Source organism: Dipteris shenzhenensis, chromosome 2, assembly GCF_047967505.1.
Source record: "Dipteris shenzhenensis isolate YYH24624 ecotype China chromosome 2, Dip_SZ_1.0, whole genome shotgun sequence".
NCBI lineage: Eukaryota > Viridiplantae > Streptophyta > Polypodiopsida > Gleicheniales > Dipteridaceae > Dipteris > Dipteris shenzhenensis.
Genome location: NC_141597.1, coordinates 51,787,130 through 51,802,299, shown reverse-complemented (window position 1 = coordinate 51,802,299; position 15,170 = coordinate 51,787,130). Strand labels below are relative to the sequence as shown.

The 15,170-nt window shown below is 41.1% G+C and overlaps 1 protein-coding gene across 2 annotated transcripts; it reads left to right on the top strand.

Annotated features, from left to right (window-relative positions):
* The first annotated feature begins 13,034 nt into the window (after nucleotides 1-13,034).
* Nucleotides 13,035-14,832, top strand: LOC147904953 (uncharacterized). 2 transcript variants are annotated; one of them, XM_087389174.1, is made up of 4 exons: nucleotides 13,035-13,065; nucleotides 13,097-13,215; nucleotides 13,807-13,913; nucleotides 14,023-14,832. In XM_087389174.1, exons 2-4 carry the CDS (start codon nucleotides 13,177-13,179, stop codon nucleotides 14,429-14,431), a joined length of 555 nt encoding a protein of 184 aa, XP_087245300.1. In that variant the 5' UTR covers nucleotides 13,035-13,065; nucleotides 13,097-13,176; the 3' UTR covers nucleotides 14,432-14,832. The 2 variants fall into 2 exon arrangements, with proteins under 2 accessions (XP_087245300.1, XP_087245296.1); XM_087389170.1 differs by lacking the exon at nucleotides 13,035-13,065 and having other exon boundaries at nucleotides 13,073-13,215.
* The last annotated feature ends 338 nt before the right edge of the window (nucleotides 14,833-15,170 follow it).

Genomic DNA, 15,170 nt, shown 5'->3' with positions numbered 1-15,170 from the left:
GGAAACCAGATATTTCTCATTTGAAAATTTTTGGTTGCATTGCCTATGTTCATGTGCCAGATGAGTTGAGGTCCAAGTTGGATCCAAAAGCTGAGAAGTGCATCTTTATTGGTTATTCTTTGCAGTAGAAAGGGTATAGATGCTATAACCCTTCTACTCGTGAGTTTACAGTGAGCAGAGATGTTGTTTTTTATGAGATGAGAAGTTGGTATAAACCAATAAATATGATTGATGATGTAGATGCACAAAATGGTAATGCTGCATAGAATTCACAACAACAATCACAAAATATTAGTGGACCTGCAGTGTCCTCTAGCAGTGGTTCACATACTTCACCATGGACAGGCAGATTGAGATCAAGAGAATCTCCTCAAAGCAATGCAGATAGTGGTATGCAAGTATCATGACAAGGAAAAGAGAAGGTAGATCAGCCCATGTTTGATGTGAATGCAGGTCACTCTTATGTGGATGGTGAATCCAGTGGCTCAAAACAGAGCATTGATGATGAGTTGGGTATTCCTTCTATTGTTACACCTGGAGTAAGGAAGACCAGGGATGTTTTGAGAGCACCTAGAAGTGAGCCTATTTTGCACAGGTCTACCAGAGCTAGGTATTTTGTGGATAGGCTGAAATATGATGGATTTACAGCCATTCACTATGCCTATATGGTCAAAGTGATATAGGAACCAGAACCCACTTCTTTTGAGCAAGCCATGGGAAAAGAAAAATGGGAGAAAGCCATGGATGAAGAAATGGATGCCTTGGAAGCAAATGCTACATGGGAATTGGTGCCTTTGCCTAAAGACAAGAATGCAATTAGCTGTAAGTGGGTTTATAAGGTGAAGCACAATGCAGATGGTTCTGTGAACAGATATAAGGCAAGATTAGTTGTTAAGGGGTATGCACAAACATATGGCATTGATTATGAAGAAACATTCAATCTGGTTGCAAGGATGGCAACCGTAAGAGTAGTCATTGCTATGGCTGCATCAAAGGGATGGTCTTTACATCAGATGGATGTAAACAATGCCTTCTTGCATGGTGATTTTCAAGAAGAGGTCTTTATGGAGCAGCCACCAGGTTATCTTCATGCTGTTCACCCTGAGCTTGTTTGCAGATTGAAGAAAGCCTTGTATGGCTTGAAGCAAGCTGACAAGATAGGATAGTATCTTGTCACTATTGGCTTTCAGATTTCCAAGGCAGATTTCTCACTTTATGTGAGAAAAATAGAGAAAGGTATTACGCTGCTTGTCATTTATGTTGATGATTTGATCATCATAGGTGATAGTGATGAAGATATCCTTCATGTGAAAATGCTATTGAAGCAAAAGTTTGAGTTGAAGGATTTGGGAGAGTTGCGTTATTTCTTGGGCATTGAGGTGATTAGATCACCAAGTGGGATATGGCTCTTGCAGAGGCAGTATGGATTGGACATGCTATCCAAATATGAGATGACAGGCTGTAAGCCTATTTCAGTTCCTTTGGAGCAGAATGTAAAGCTGAGCACAGATGCAGTTGAGCTTCTGGAAGACCCTACTATGTACAGATGCATAGTAGGAAGTTTAAATTATATGACTATTACCAGGCTAGATTTGAGCTATGCTATTGGATTAGTAAGTCAGTTTATGTAGGCTCCAAGGAAACCGCATTTGGATGCGGCTAGACACATACTCAGGTATGTGAAGTCCACATTGCAGTATGGAATATTTTATGAGACTGGGGTTCAAATACAGTTGCATGGGTACACTGATGCTAATTGGGCTAGGAGTATTTTTGATAGACGATCTACCAGTGGATATGTGTTCTCTTTTGGGAGTGCTGCAGTCACTTGGAGCAGCAAGAAACAACCTACAGTTGCCTTGTTGAGCACAAAGGCTGAGTACAGGGGTGCATTAGTGGCTGCATGTGAGGTAGGTTAGTTGCATAAGCTACTTTATGATATGCATCAGAGATGGGCCAGTTGTCATTTATTATGACAAGATGAGCAGTATACACTTGGCAAATAATTCAGTCTTTCATGCTAGAACAAAGTACATTGAGGTGCATTATCACTATGTGCGGGAGAAGGTTTTATTAGGTCTTATTGATCTAGTTTATGTCAGCACAGAGGATCAGGTAGCTGACATATTCATGAAGGCATTGGGCACAGAGAAGCTGCGCAAGTTCAGAGACCTGCTTGGTGTGTAGGAATTGGGATTGAGCTCGAGGGGGAGTGTTGAGCTATCGAGCTCCACTCGTGATATGCCAGGGTGACCGCCGCTCCAAGATCAAGAACATCCAATCTTGGTTTTTGGTACTACTTCTTGCCCTTTTCTTTTTTGGACATGCAACTATTTTTGGAGCATATTTTTCTTTCAATGGATTAGCATGCGTAGTCCTAAACTATTGCACAATAGTGGAAGTTACTTGCCCTTACATAGACTTTTGAATTTCTATCACTTTTGTAATCCAAAATGAATGCCCAAGAGGGCCCTCTTGAGAAAGATTTGCAATCATGGATCCAACCTTCAAATCTTGTGCAGAACCTGCCCACATTTCAGTGAGCTCTTCTTGTCTTTGACAAGATCATCGTGCACTAAGATATATCTCTCCAGTAGGTACCTTGATTAAAGATTCAAGCTCAAGTGATAGAATTTGAGGTTGTACAACTTGTTCTAAAGGAGGACAAGGTGTTAGCCATACAACATTACTGCACAAAGTAGTAGTTTTACTCTTGAACCATTCAAGGATTAAGGCTTGTTCTTCAAAGAAAGTATTCCACCACACTCCACTGTTTGCACTTCTAGAGTACATTTTGCCTTCTCTATCAAACCAAAAAATTCACCAAAACATATCCCAAAATAACCTTGAAACACACAATTTTTTGAAAAAAAAAATTCAAACATAGGGTCAAAAACACAAAGAGTCTATTAAATCAACTCCCAAGGATTAGACATTAGTTACTACCCAAGACAAGTAAATTTGATCCTCGAGATCAGATTTGTCTGCATATGAATGAAAATCCAATCCTTAGGATCAGATTTGGATGCAGTGCTACATCCCACCAATCCAATTCCCAGGATCGGATTTCTATTGAAAATACAAGATCTGATCCCTGGCATCGGATTAGCATGCAAATACGATCCTTGGGATTGGATTTGTTTGCAACTACGGGCTAATCCGATCTCGAGATCGGATTAGTGTGCAATCTATGAAGTGGCTGCATGCTAATCCAATCTCCGAGATTATATTAGCATGCATCTTAGTGCAAATTGATCCTCCTGTTGATCAGATTTGTGTGTAGCCTTTCACACACTTACACACAAATCGAATCCCGAGGATCGAATTTGGGTGATGATTTTATTTTATTTTTTTGAAATCATTTATCGTATATTATGAAGTTTTGTGAAACTGAAATTCATTTAATTTGAGAAAGAATAAAAAAAGAATCTAAAGATTCCATTCACTTTCTGGGTTGTTTAGTCATTTTGGATGCTGGCTAGGATTTGATAGGCTGTCAGTGCTGGTAGGAGGGGTATTAGCTTCTGGGGGAATAGTGAACAATGAGGGATTAGGGTTTAGGATTTGGATTTTATAGTCTAAGATAATCAAATCCACCTAAATTATTGTTTGAAGTCCAGGGTTTAAGAAAAGAAGAAAATAATCATTTTTTCTAATATTTTTGGGCTCAAAATGGATATCTTTTTCATGTCCAGGGTTTTACCTTCTAAAATATGTATTTCCAAAATATGGACCTAAAAACAAAATTTTTTCATCATTTTAATCCCTTTTCCCCATTTTTAAGGGTTGGTTCATGGTGTCAAATTTTAGGGTTTGTTCAGGGTTTTGTTTAAGTAAACGTGGATGACATTTGTCTATATATAGTGCCAAGGCTTTTGTTTAGGCCTTTCCTCATTGTGGTTGTGCACGATCTTCAACATTTTCGTCTCGGTCTCAAGCTATGTTCTAAGCTCCTCGAAGTCATCTCAAAATACAACCTTCATCAACCCTCAGAACCTTCAGTCTCCTCATACAACCTAGAATGCACCTGTGAGAGTGTGTTTGTCTCCTCGTTTGAATATGTTGGTGAGAAAACAAAACTTTTAGTGACCTCATATGAGCCAGAGTCTTCTACAAGGATTGAACCAAAAGAAGTATTGCAATAGTTCTAGAATCACAGAAGCACCTGCCTAAAGTTCATTCGACTACCATGCAAGATATGGATTCACAGTTGTTGCCTATGATTACTCTAGTCTTAGCTGTGCCTTCACTTTCACAAGCTAAACAAAGTGCATCTACCCCTTCAAAGGACCGAAGAAAAAAATGGAAGGATGGACATTGACAAAAGATTCACGAGTTATGGTAGGAGAAGAAAGCAATTCCTGACATCTGAGGCTTAGTTAAAGGATACATGCACTACTATGTGTTGTGTTCAAAACTGTTTGGGGATATTAGATGTGAAAAAGTTGAAAGCAATCAAGACACAATACTTTGGTTTGAATCATGCAGAACAAGATTATTACTTGAATGCAACAACCCCTTGAAGAATGAGCGGGTGGGGGGTGGAGTATCATTTAGGAAGTATGAAAATTTGTAGATCATACTTTAAAAACATTCATAGCTTGGGGAATTCAAGGCTTACAGAGAACAAAGTGTTTTAGGAATCCACGTCTGATTGGAAATATGGCCCTATCATGGATAGCAGGCTATTTGCTTCGAATGTAGAAGTTAGCCTACAACAAGAAAACTATACACAAGATTTGAGGTTTTCATGCTCTACAAGCAGAAGATGTCACAAGGCAATGAACAATTTGCTAGATGTAGCCATCTCAATAGATTGTGGAAGATTTTCTTCAATAATGTGAAGATTCCCAAAAAATTGTGAATGGGGGTATGTAGTGTATGTGCAAACCTCAAGAGTCGATGACAAAGGGTAACGACCTCAAGTGAACGAGGTACCAATATATTTTATATGTATAGTTGATTTTCTAAAACATTTAGGGTGTCGGTAATTAATAATATGTAAGTGTTTTGACATGTAGATCAAATCAATAGTGCTCTTAAGCACCATATAAAGCAAAATGCCCAAGAACAATCAAAGTTGGCAAAGCATAGAAGAAAGTGCTTGAAGAATCCCAAAAAGTATCTTGGTCTCTTTATGGATGGTATGGATCAAAAGAAGACTTGTTTGCCTCACTTTATGAGAGTTCCAAAAGATGTGAAGGAAGAGACATTTGTGCAAATGCGTCTCCTAGGATGTCTTGTGTATCACAAAAGGCTCCAAGATAAGGTGTTTTTCACTTATCCAAATATGCATAATGATGCAAATCTATCAATCACAATAACTCATCCCATTCTCACATAATGGGAATGTCCCCTTCCAAGAACCCTATATATCCAACTTGACAATATAGTAAGAGAAAACAAAAACCAAACATTTCTTATGTGCTTGTACATGCTTGTGGATAAGGAAGTTGTTGATAACATCAAAATTGGATTTCTCTTGGTTGGTCATACTCATGATCAAATAGATCAAATCTTTAGTACATTCTCCAAGAAGATTACAAGAAAAAATGCATTCACTTTAGAAGGGATGATGGATCTTGTGAAAGAATCTTATACTCCATGGCCTCAATTATTTCACTTGAAAGAGACTTACAATTTTAGGAGATTTATTGACCAGGTGATGAATGTTGCATCAATAGATTGAATGACTTGAGCTTTCAGCATCAATTTCAAAACCAGATCAAAAAGCATATCTATACGATAAGCAATATGCCTCGAAGCAAGAACCTCTAGTAATTGAGAGTGAGGTAAAGCAGGCACAAGCTCAAGGAAGGGATGTTGACTATGAAAGGTGCATCTTGGGTAAAAAAGATGTTTTTGGTAGTTTTTATGATTGATTTTAGCATTTAAAATATGTTTTTGTCCACAAAAATTGAGCTTCATCTCACTTTTTTGCATTCTTAAATAATTTTGTCATTCTTAAATAATTTTGCCAAACTTTTGTGACTCATATGCGACTTTGTCATGTATTTTGTTGTAGGAAGTTGAAGCTCAAGATTAAGCAGCCAGGAGGTGAGAAAGTGGACTCTAACCCTTTGCCTTCCTCTCCTAAGCTAACACCTCCTTAAAAAATCATCAAGAAAAGTAGGACAAAGAAGACATCACCTCCTGCTCAAAAGCAACTGTTTGTCTCTAGTGGCTAGCCAAAGGGTCTCCTCAATGTGAAGCCACAAGTCAACAGAAGTTGCTTGCAACATCTCAAGGATCCTCCGAGGACATTGTCACACATGAATATCTATGCAATGGGGAAGGGCAAGAAGCGAGTGTAGGAGCGAGTTTTTTTTGGCAACCAACATGTTTTGTTCAACTTATTCCACTTATGACATCTCTCTCTCTCTCTCTCTCTCACACACACACACACACACACATACACACACACACACACACACACACACACACACACACACACACACACACACATTTCTTTTTGGAGCTTGCGAAGTGGTGCTTGTGGTGTCTGTTGTAGGCAATGCTCTGTTTGTGCATAGGAGGCCTTGCATGTTGAGTTTTGAATCAGTGAAGCCGATTGTACACACTTTCCCACCGATTTGTAGGACTCAGATGATGGTGAACTGATAGAGGGAATCAATCGTGTGATATTTAAGCCATCCCTTCAATTTGACCCACATTTGCAAACTATCACTCCACTCAATATAGGCAGTCGCCTTCTCGGTATTATACTTGAATACTACCCCAACCAAGATTTTTGATTTCGGATCCTCCGACTGAGCTGTCGGTTCATGTACTACTATAAATGGCTTCATGCAAAATTTGTTAACTGGTGTTGGGAACCTATTGCCATGCAATCTGCGATCTAGAAAGTTCCCTATTTTAGGTTCTCCACAATTTGTATGGGCCCCAATACCTTAATTTAAGCTTGCCCAAGAATCTTCCGAAGATTTATATACCAATACTAGATCTTCTACTATAAATAACTTGAACTTAATGTTCTGGTTCATGCACAATCTATGCCGTTCTTGAATGACTTGAACTATATATTAACTCTGAATTCGATCTCATCCAATTGAAGTAGTTTTTCTTGCTGGAACATCACAGATTCTTCTGGGGTCATTTCTTTTGGCAAAATCCACAAACTCAATGCGATGAACTCCATTGGGACAACTGGCTACAAACTGTATACCAATTGGAACAGTGTCATGCCTGTGGTTACCTTAAAGGCTGTTCTGTATGCCCACAATATTGAGATGAGCTTTGTATCCCAGTCCTTCTGATTCTTTGATATGGTCATCTTCAAAATCTGCTTCATGATCTTGTTGCTACACTCCACCTCTCTGTTTCCTTGTGGATGATATGTCGTGGTCATTTTATGCACTACCATGTGTACCTCCGTCAGTTGCTTTACTGTGGCATTCAAAAAATGAGTCCCTTGATCTGATACTAATTCAATATTGTCCCTGAGTGCCTATGCTTCCACCCATTCAGTTGAGTAGTTTGTAGCCATCACCACGTACTTGTTTCTCGTATACTGGGCTGTTGACAAGGGTAAAAAAAAACTATCTTAAGGATGTAAAACTAGGAGGGGGTGGGTAAGTGACATGTGTAATGATGGTAAGAGAGAAACATAAAAATATGGCCTTAGGACCATAGAAAACTAATGAAGAGAAATTTAAAGGAAAGCATAGGAAATTCCATGTAAGGGAAACCGACCAATAATTTATCTATGAATCCATGATGCATGAGAAGCTCATGAATTGGTAACGCAGCGAAAGTGTGAGTAGAGGCGATTGATAGATGCAAATGGGATAGGAGATGCAAATCGGTAGTAAGAATGGGGGGCAAATTGCCAGTGCAATCAAGCAAACGGTGCTCATAACAGAGGGGTAGTAGTTGCAAGTGTGAGATAAGAGGCAAAAAGGGCAGTGTATATAGCAAGAGGGAGGCAGTCGAGAGTTGTGTAGTGAGGTAGCCGAGTGGTCGTGGGGGAGAGCAGATGAGTGGTCGGTGCGGGAACAACCGAAAGCAAGTAGTCAGAGGTCGGGTGAGCAGTTTGGGTAGAGGAGCAGGCAGCGGGAAGTCGGGTGGCAGTTAGGGTAGAGAGAGATGGGGGGTCAAGGAATAGTTAGGGAGTAGCTAGGGGGTAAGAGAGAGAGAGAGAGAGAGAGAGAGAGAGAGAGAGAGAGAGAGAGAGAAGGGATTTTTACTTTTGGAAAATAAGGAAATAATGGGAAATTTTATTGAAAAGAAGGAAAAAAGGAGGATGAATAAGGAAAATTAGGGAAAATAAGTGAGAATTAAGGAAAGTAGGGGTAAATAGGGAAAAGCAGGGAGATTTAGGGAGGGGGAAAGGATAAGGGAAATTAGGAGAAAAACGGGGGCCGGGGGGGCGAGAAATCAAGAAAGGTGGATGCAAAGGTAAGAGAGAATAGTGTGTGTGTGTGTGTAGATTAAAAAGTCCCATCAATAATTGAGCCATACAATTAATTCCATCAATCGGATTAAAAGTTAAAAAAGAGAAACATATAAGGAAAAAATGTTTGAGACATCTAAGTTGAAAAATGTAACTAGAGTTTGCAAAAATTTCGATCAAAATTAAGAATTTTTAATAATTTTGAGTTTGACAAACATTATATTGAGAAAAGATGTCAAATCCTCAGGCAGTCCAGGTTTCGAGGTCCGGGTCCACTTACTTGCCACCATCCAAACAAACTAGGTGTTAGAACATCATAGTTACGTTTGGGTAGATAGGTAATGCATGTTTTCCTTAGCTTGTTATCGCTTTACCTAGGAATATAGACAGCCATATGGATTCTTAGATAATTAAAAAAACAATTTAGCCACAAGTGAAGTTTAAGTCACAAGTGGAGTAAGGAGCGAATGAGTGCATGAGTTAAGAAGGGATTAGAGGAGGTATGGGATGATTAGTGGGCTTGGTATGTGGGGTGGTTCAAAAGAAGTGTAAAGGGAAGATTTCACAGGGGTACATAAAAGAATAAATCATAGTTAGGGGAGATTTCATGGGGGATACATAAAAGAATAATTCATAGTTGGGAAGTAAACATGTGTGTGTTTGAGAGTGTGTATGTGTGTGTAATTGTTGCAAAACATGATAAGGGAAATCAACCATGATGGGCTCCTCCTTTGCTCATAGCAAACACATGCGAGGATCCATGCCTTTAAAGAGAAATAGGGGTAGGGAATTGCAAGAGAGGAAGAGGAGAATTAGGAGGGGGGTTCACCTTATGGACATGTAGCATAGCATATGACAGGAAATTTTCTAATGGTGAGGCTTACATGACATTGTATTACTTGTTTGGATATATGGAGGGGAGCTTTAAATTGAACCCTCAAACATGTCTACATAGGAAGGGGTGATTTGTTATTAAAAAAGGAAAATTTCACAAAATGACCCCTATGCCCCATGTGGGAGAATCAATAGGGCCAAAGAGAGAACCCCCCCACTAAATGCAAAATAGATCTTAAAATTTTGCAAAATTTGGGAGTGTTAGGCTTTTTGGAGCAAGGGCCTCCCGAGAAATTAAATGCAAAAGAGTCTTTAAGGAATGTAAAGCATGGAGATGGTTACATAGTGAAGGCTAAAAGCTTGAAAAGCACCAAAAGCTCAAATCAAAGAGCAAAAACTATAAGCATTAGTAGCCTTTACACCCTCACTTTCCCATCCCCAATACAAATAAATAAATCAAACTTTTTTTCAAAAAAGTATAAGCTCAAAGTCAAAAAACAAAAACTAAAAGCATTGCTAGCCTTTACACCCCTCACTTTTACATCATTCATATCCCATCCTCGATACAAATAAATGAATTTTATGGTTTCGGACATATTGAGGTCCTAATGCTCCCAACCCAAATGTATAGGTTGGAATCAAGCATGGTTTGTCACAATAGAGAGATAAAATTTTAAAGTAAATTTAATTGAAGAGAAATTTGTTATGCATGTTGCGAAGTAATCACAATAAGGAAATTTTGATTTTTAAAATTTCACATTTAGTATAGATATATCCTCAATGCATAAAATACAAAATAGGAACTTATTAGCTTCTCTTTGGGACTGACATGAGTGAAGGGCATAATATATCCAATCTTACAAACTAGGATTTTCAATAATGAGAGAGAGAGGAGGAGGAGGAAGGGAAGAGAAAAGGAGAAGGAGAGAGTTAGAAGAGACATGAAGAACCGAAGCTAACAACTATAAAGAAAAATAACAAAAGAAGCAAAGCGTTATGTTCTCATTGTTAGCATAAGCTACCAGCTTGGTTTCATGGTGGTTAAAAAAGCCAAACAAATGATCGATAAAAAATGTCGCAATGCAAATTGACAGTGAAGCAACATAATTACCATCAAAAAGATAGGTAAAATAGGCCATTGGCATTGAGAAGATGATGAGGGAGGAGTGTAATAACCTATGGAGTGAATAAAACAATTTGGCACAGCATGGATGAAGAAATTGCGAGGACGATGTGTGTGCAAAAGGAATGGAGTGAGGTGAGTGTGGAAGTATCTTAAGACATAATTGTTGGGGATGGGAGAACTGGGACGGAGGAAGCCAATGGATTGATGGAAGTGGATGGGGGTGATGGAGCAAAGCGATTTAGGGTGAAAGAATGGAACGAGCATGATCATAATTATTATTATTACTTATAATAAGGCAAGGAAGAAGGGGAGAGCACCGTTCCCTCTTTAGTTCTTGAAATTGATTGATTGATGGAGAAGCAATAAGATGAGGCTAAGGGAGGTCCTATGACCTCAAATGTAGACCCATGGGCTCCACCCCCCTTCCCCTTAGACTAATTAATAATTTACCCATTTTCTTTGAGTTAAAGGAACCTATTATTCTACATTGGATCTTTTGAGGTCAATTTTTAGGTTCGATCTTGAGGTGGTCACTTAATAAAAGTCCATATAGCATGTGGAAGAAAGAATACATTTAAAATAGCCTTATTTAAGATTAGTAATTCCTGTGCTCTCCCTGTTCGCTCTCACTACTATTTCTATTAATTAATTAGTCTTCTGTATCGTGGCCCCTGCCTCATTGATCCTCAATTAAGCTAAGGTCCCTTGAATTCATCTATGTCTGCCATCCTCCCTCCAGCCCTTCTTCGCTCCTCGCCTATTCCTCTCTGCCATCTTTCCTCGCCTTTGCCTCTCCTCCTCTCTGGCCTCTCCATTCGCTCCTTTTAGCAGTCCCCTCTCCCTCTGGCCTCTCCCTTTGCTCCTTTCAATAGTCCCCTCTCCCCTCCTTCCGCTCAGCCCTCCCCCTCCCCTCTCCCTCTCCCTCCACGCTCTTGCTCCACTCAGCCCTCCCTCCACTCACTTCCTTCCTCTCCCTCCCCTCCCTTCGCTCACTTCCTTCCTCTCCCTCCCCTTCCTCCACTTAGCCTCCCCTCTCCCTCAGTCTCCCTCTCCCCCCCCCCCCTCTCTCCCTCCCCCTATATACTCTTTCGCTGAGGGTGGCGATACAAACTTTTTAGATTTCTGAGAACTTTCTCGATTCCCCCGTACATCAATTCATCATAGATTAATATGCACCCTTGCTTACGTTAATTCGTCATAGGTTAATTGGCATCCCTCCACAAAAACAAATTGATTAATACGCGTTTTTACTAATTGGGGGTCCCTATTCTAGGGGAAGGGGTTGTAAGACACTAGGTTTGCGGAGTCGTGTTGCCCGATTTGAGTCCGACTTAGTGCCGATTGTGTAAGCATCAAAAAACAAAAATAAAAAATTTTCATTCAAATTTTAAAACAGTTGTGTGTGTCGATGCACATTGCATTGATGGGATTGATGGAAGGGGAAGGAGCAATATCAAAAGGATTGAGGGAGCGATGAGGGTGATGGTGCAAAGCGATAGACGGAGAAAGAATTGAGCAAAGCGATATATAGAGAAAGAATGGAGCATCCCTAGACCTAGGTTACCACTACCTTTTGTTTTGTTTTTGTTTTTGTTGGCTTACTTAGGAGGGGAAGGGCTTAGTGATGATGTCTTCCTCAAAGGGAATTGCATCTATTGGTCCATGTTTACCATACTATTTCACTCCATCTGCCTCTCCCTCGATCAACGCTGCTTCCTTCTCATTGAGCTCAATCGCAGGCCTTCCATTTTCATCCTTGCTCAATGCTTAGCCACCTTGCCCACACTCTATATTCGCTCAGGACTTTGCTAGGCATGATTCCAATAGTGCCGTAGGAGCAGCAGCTGGGAGTATGCACGCATAAAACTTCAACATAAACTCGACGAGCCACCACGAGGTCGAGCTGTTGAGGGGGATGAAAATGTGAGGGCCAAGAAGGGCACCGTGATCGAGTTGTACGAGACAAGTAGAAGTACGCTTGATCTTCAGAGGTGAGGATTGAATAACCAGAGGCAATGGTTGTGAACTTGATTGCAGAACAAGCAATTCAAGATGCAGAAATTAAGCCGCGGCCTCCTCCTTTGCTGGCTTGTGGGCCTGCCCTTGGCTAGGTCTAAGTGAAGGCCCATCCTTTAAGAAGCGAAATTAGGAACTTGAGTTTTGTGAAAATCCTAAATTATATGATTGGTCCAACTCCCCAATTGCTATTTCTTTCCCTTCAAATCCTCCAACCGTTTTCTCTCTCTCTCCCCCCCCCTCTCCTCTCTTCGGTAACTTCATTATCTCTCGGTGTCTTCGACACACCATCTCGAGTGTCTTCATCATCTCTCGGTGTCTTCTACACACCATCTCGAGTGTATTCTTTATAGCCTTTTTAAAAATCTTGGGCAGCCTTATGAATGATTAAATATCATGCACCTTGTTTTTTTTTGGGGAGGGGGGAATGTTGTCCCGGTGTAAAAAACAACAATAATGCAGGCAGGTGAGCGAGTGACACGTGGCATGATGTGTCGGGCAGGGGCTGGTTGGGCGGCGGGGACGCGGGGGCACGTGGAGAGCGATGGTTGGATAGGGGAGACACGTGGCAAGCCGTAAGGCTCCAACATCCCGCGTTTCTTCTTACCTCTTTTTCTGCTGCTACAGCAGCTATACTTTTACTTGTGTTGAGCTCCACATTTTCAAGTCCTTGTTGCATCTCTTCTTGTTACCTTTTTTACTCGACTTCAAGTTCCTCTTTTCGATTTCGCCTTCCCATTTCATCTTTCCCAGCCTTCGTATCTTTCGCTTCTTTGTATCTCTCCCCATGGCTTCTCAAGAATCGCAAGCTCAGGACTACAGCCAGGTCTGTCGTCCCTCTCTTCTTCGTGTTTTAATGCCCTCCGAGATGGATTTTGGGGCGAGCTTGAATCGGTCCTTTGACAAACTGTATCTTGGCGTTTTTTAGAAACCGGGAGCGCTGTTTGTGACTCTGTGTGTGTGTTTTGGGAGAGGGGGGGGGGGGGGAGAGAGAGAGAGAGAGAGAGAGATAGATGATGCTTACGGACTCCTTACCGTTAGCATCAGAGAGGAGAGTGAGAGAGTGGTGTGTCTTGAGATTGGACGGCATGGAGATCGTATAGAAGCATCGCTGTCGCACACGTTGCGTTTCAGGAACGTTTGTTACCTGCGATCTTCTACGGTTTGTGCGCTCGAGCTGAGTGCGTTTGAGAACGGTGCAAAAGGTGTACAGTCGTATAAGCTGCATCCAGGAAACCATCTTACTCCTTTTGCTTTCGAAAACTTTGCCTAACTGTGAACGATCACTTAAGTTAAACGAGGCCATGTTCGACGCTGAAGCAAAAGGTTTGCAGCCGCAACTAGTTTGCCATAGCGTTAAAGATCGGTTGCATCGTGTCCAAAGTTATCTTGATACCAAGTCTGTAATGTTGTGCAGACTTTGGAGGAAAAGATCGGCGATCTTCAGTTGCAGGAAAAGCGGGAGGACGTAGTCTCCGCAGCTCAGGGATACCTCGATGGTGTTAAGGATGCAGCTACGATCGTGTAGCCATTTCATCTTCTCGATCCTGTCTGTTGATCTGCGGCATGTGTATCCCGTTTTTTGGTGTACTTGTGAGAAGATGTTGAATCTTGGACATGGCTTCTCTTGCAGTACTGGAGACGCGCAAGAGACGCTGGATGAAGGCAAGGAGAAGGTTGCTGCCGTGTTGCACGATGACGGCAAAGATGAGCGGAAAACAGTTCAAGAGTCGGTTCCTGATGAGGTAAATGTGGCCAAACAAGAAGCTGCGAATAGTCTTGATGAGGGAGCTTACGTAGTGCCTACCATTGATCACCGATCGATCCCGGAGTCCGAAGGGGAAGACAAAAAGGTTGATGTACCGACTGCCGTTGTGCATGAGACTGCCGATCCTGTGGTGAAGGAGCAGCAGCAAGGAAAGGGTATTATTCAAACCGTCACTGGGAAGATCACTCAGTCAGTGAAAAGCGTCTTTTCCGGCATTACTGGCAGCAAGGCTGCCAAAGTCCCTGAAGTGAAAAGCGATGCGACACAGAAGTAAGCTTGTGCTGCATGCTTCTTTGGCCCACAATGGACGTCACAAGCATCTTTAGCTGCGCTAATCTGAAAATAATGGGGTACGTACATGTATAATCCCCCAGTAGAACTGTGTGACAGGCTTGCCAGTAACATTTTTTGCTGATTGAACAAACTGGTTCTAGCGGTATTTTTGTTGCTACGTTTTGAGCAACGTTTAGCAAGAGATTGTATATACATATATTTTTTGTGAGCTAGCTGCTCGATGGAAAGGTTCCAATCAAGAATATGATTTAGGAAGATGGGGGAAGAATATAGCAGGGAAGACGGACTATTCCTGTATCCCCGTCTTCTCAAGAAACAGGTTTTGTACACTGGTTGCCATGTGTAAAAAAAGTTTTGAGTGAAGTTGCACAGTTGTTTGAAGCTGTCGCTTGAGATTGGCATCCCTTTATCTTTATCGTTGGCATTGCCTCTACTTTTACTTTGAACTTTGTCTATATTGTATGGCTGTTGATTTGTTTTGCAACATGTACATCGATGAAAGGCTCCAAAAACGTGGTTTACCTTTAGAACAGCAGCGTCCCAGTGTCTCGATCGAAGAGAGCCTTCCTCTGTCTCTAAAAGTTTGTAGCTCTAGTCAATGACTTTCTGTTTTCTGTATAGCCCCAATGGAACAAGACTCCTCCGATGAAAGTTTGTTTCTTGATCACGAGTGCTGAACTCGTACGAAACAAGGAATGCTTTTTTTTTTGCTGCATTAT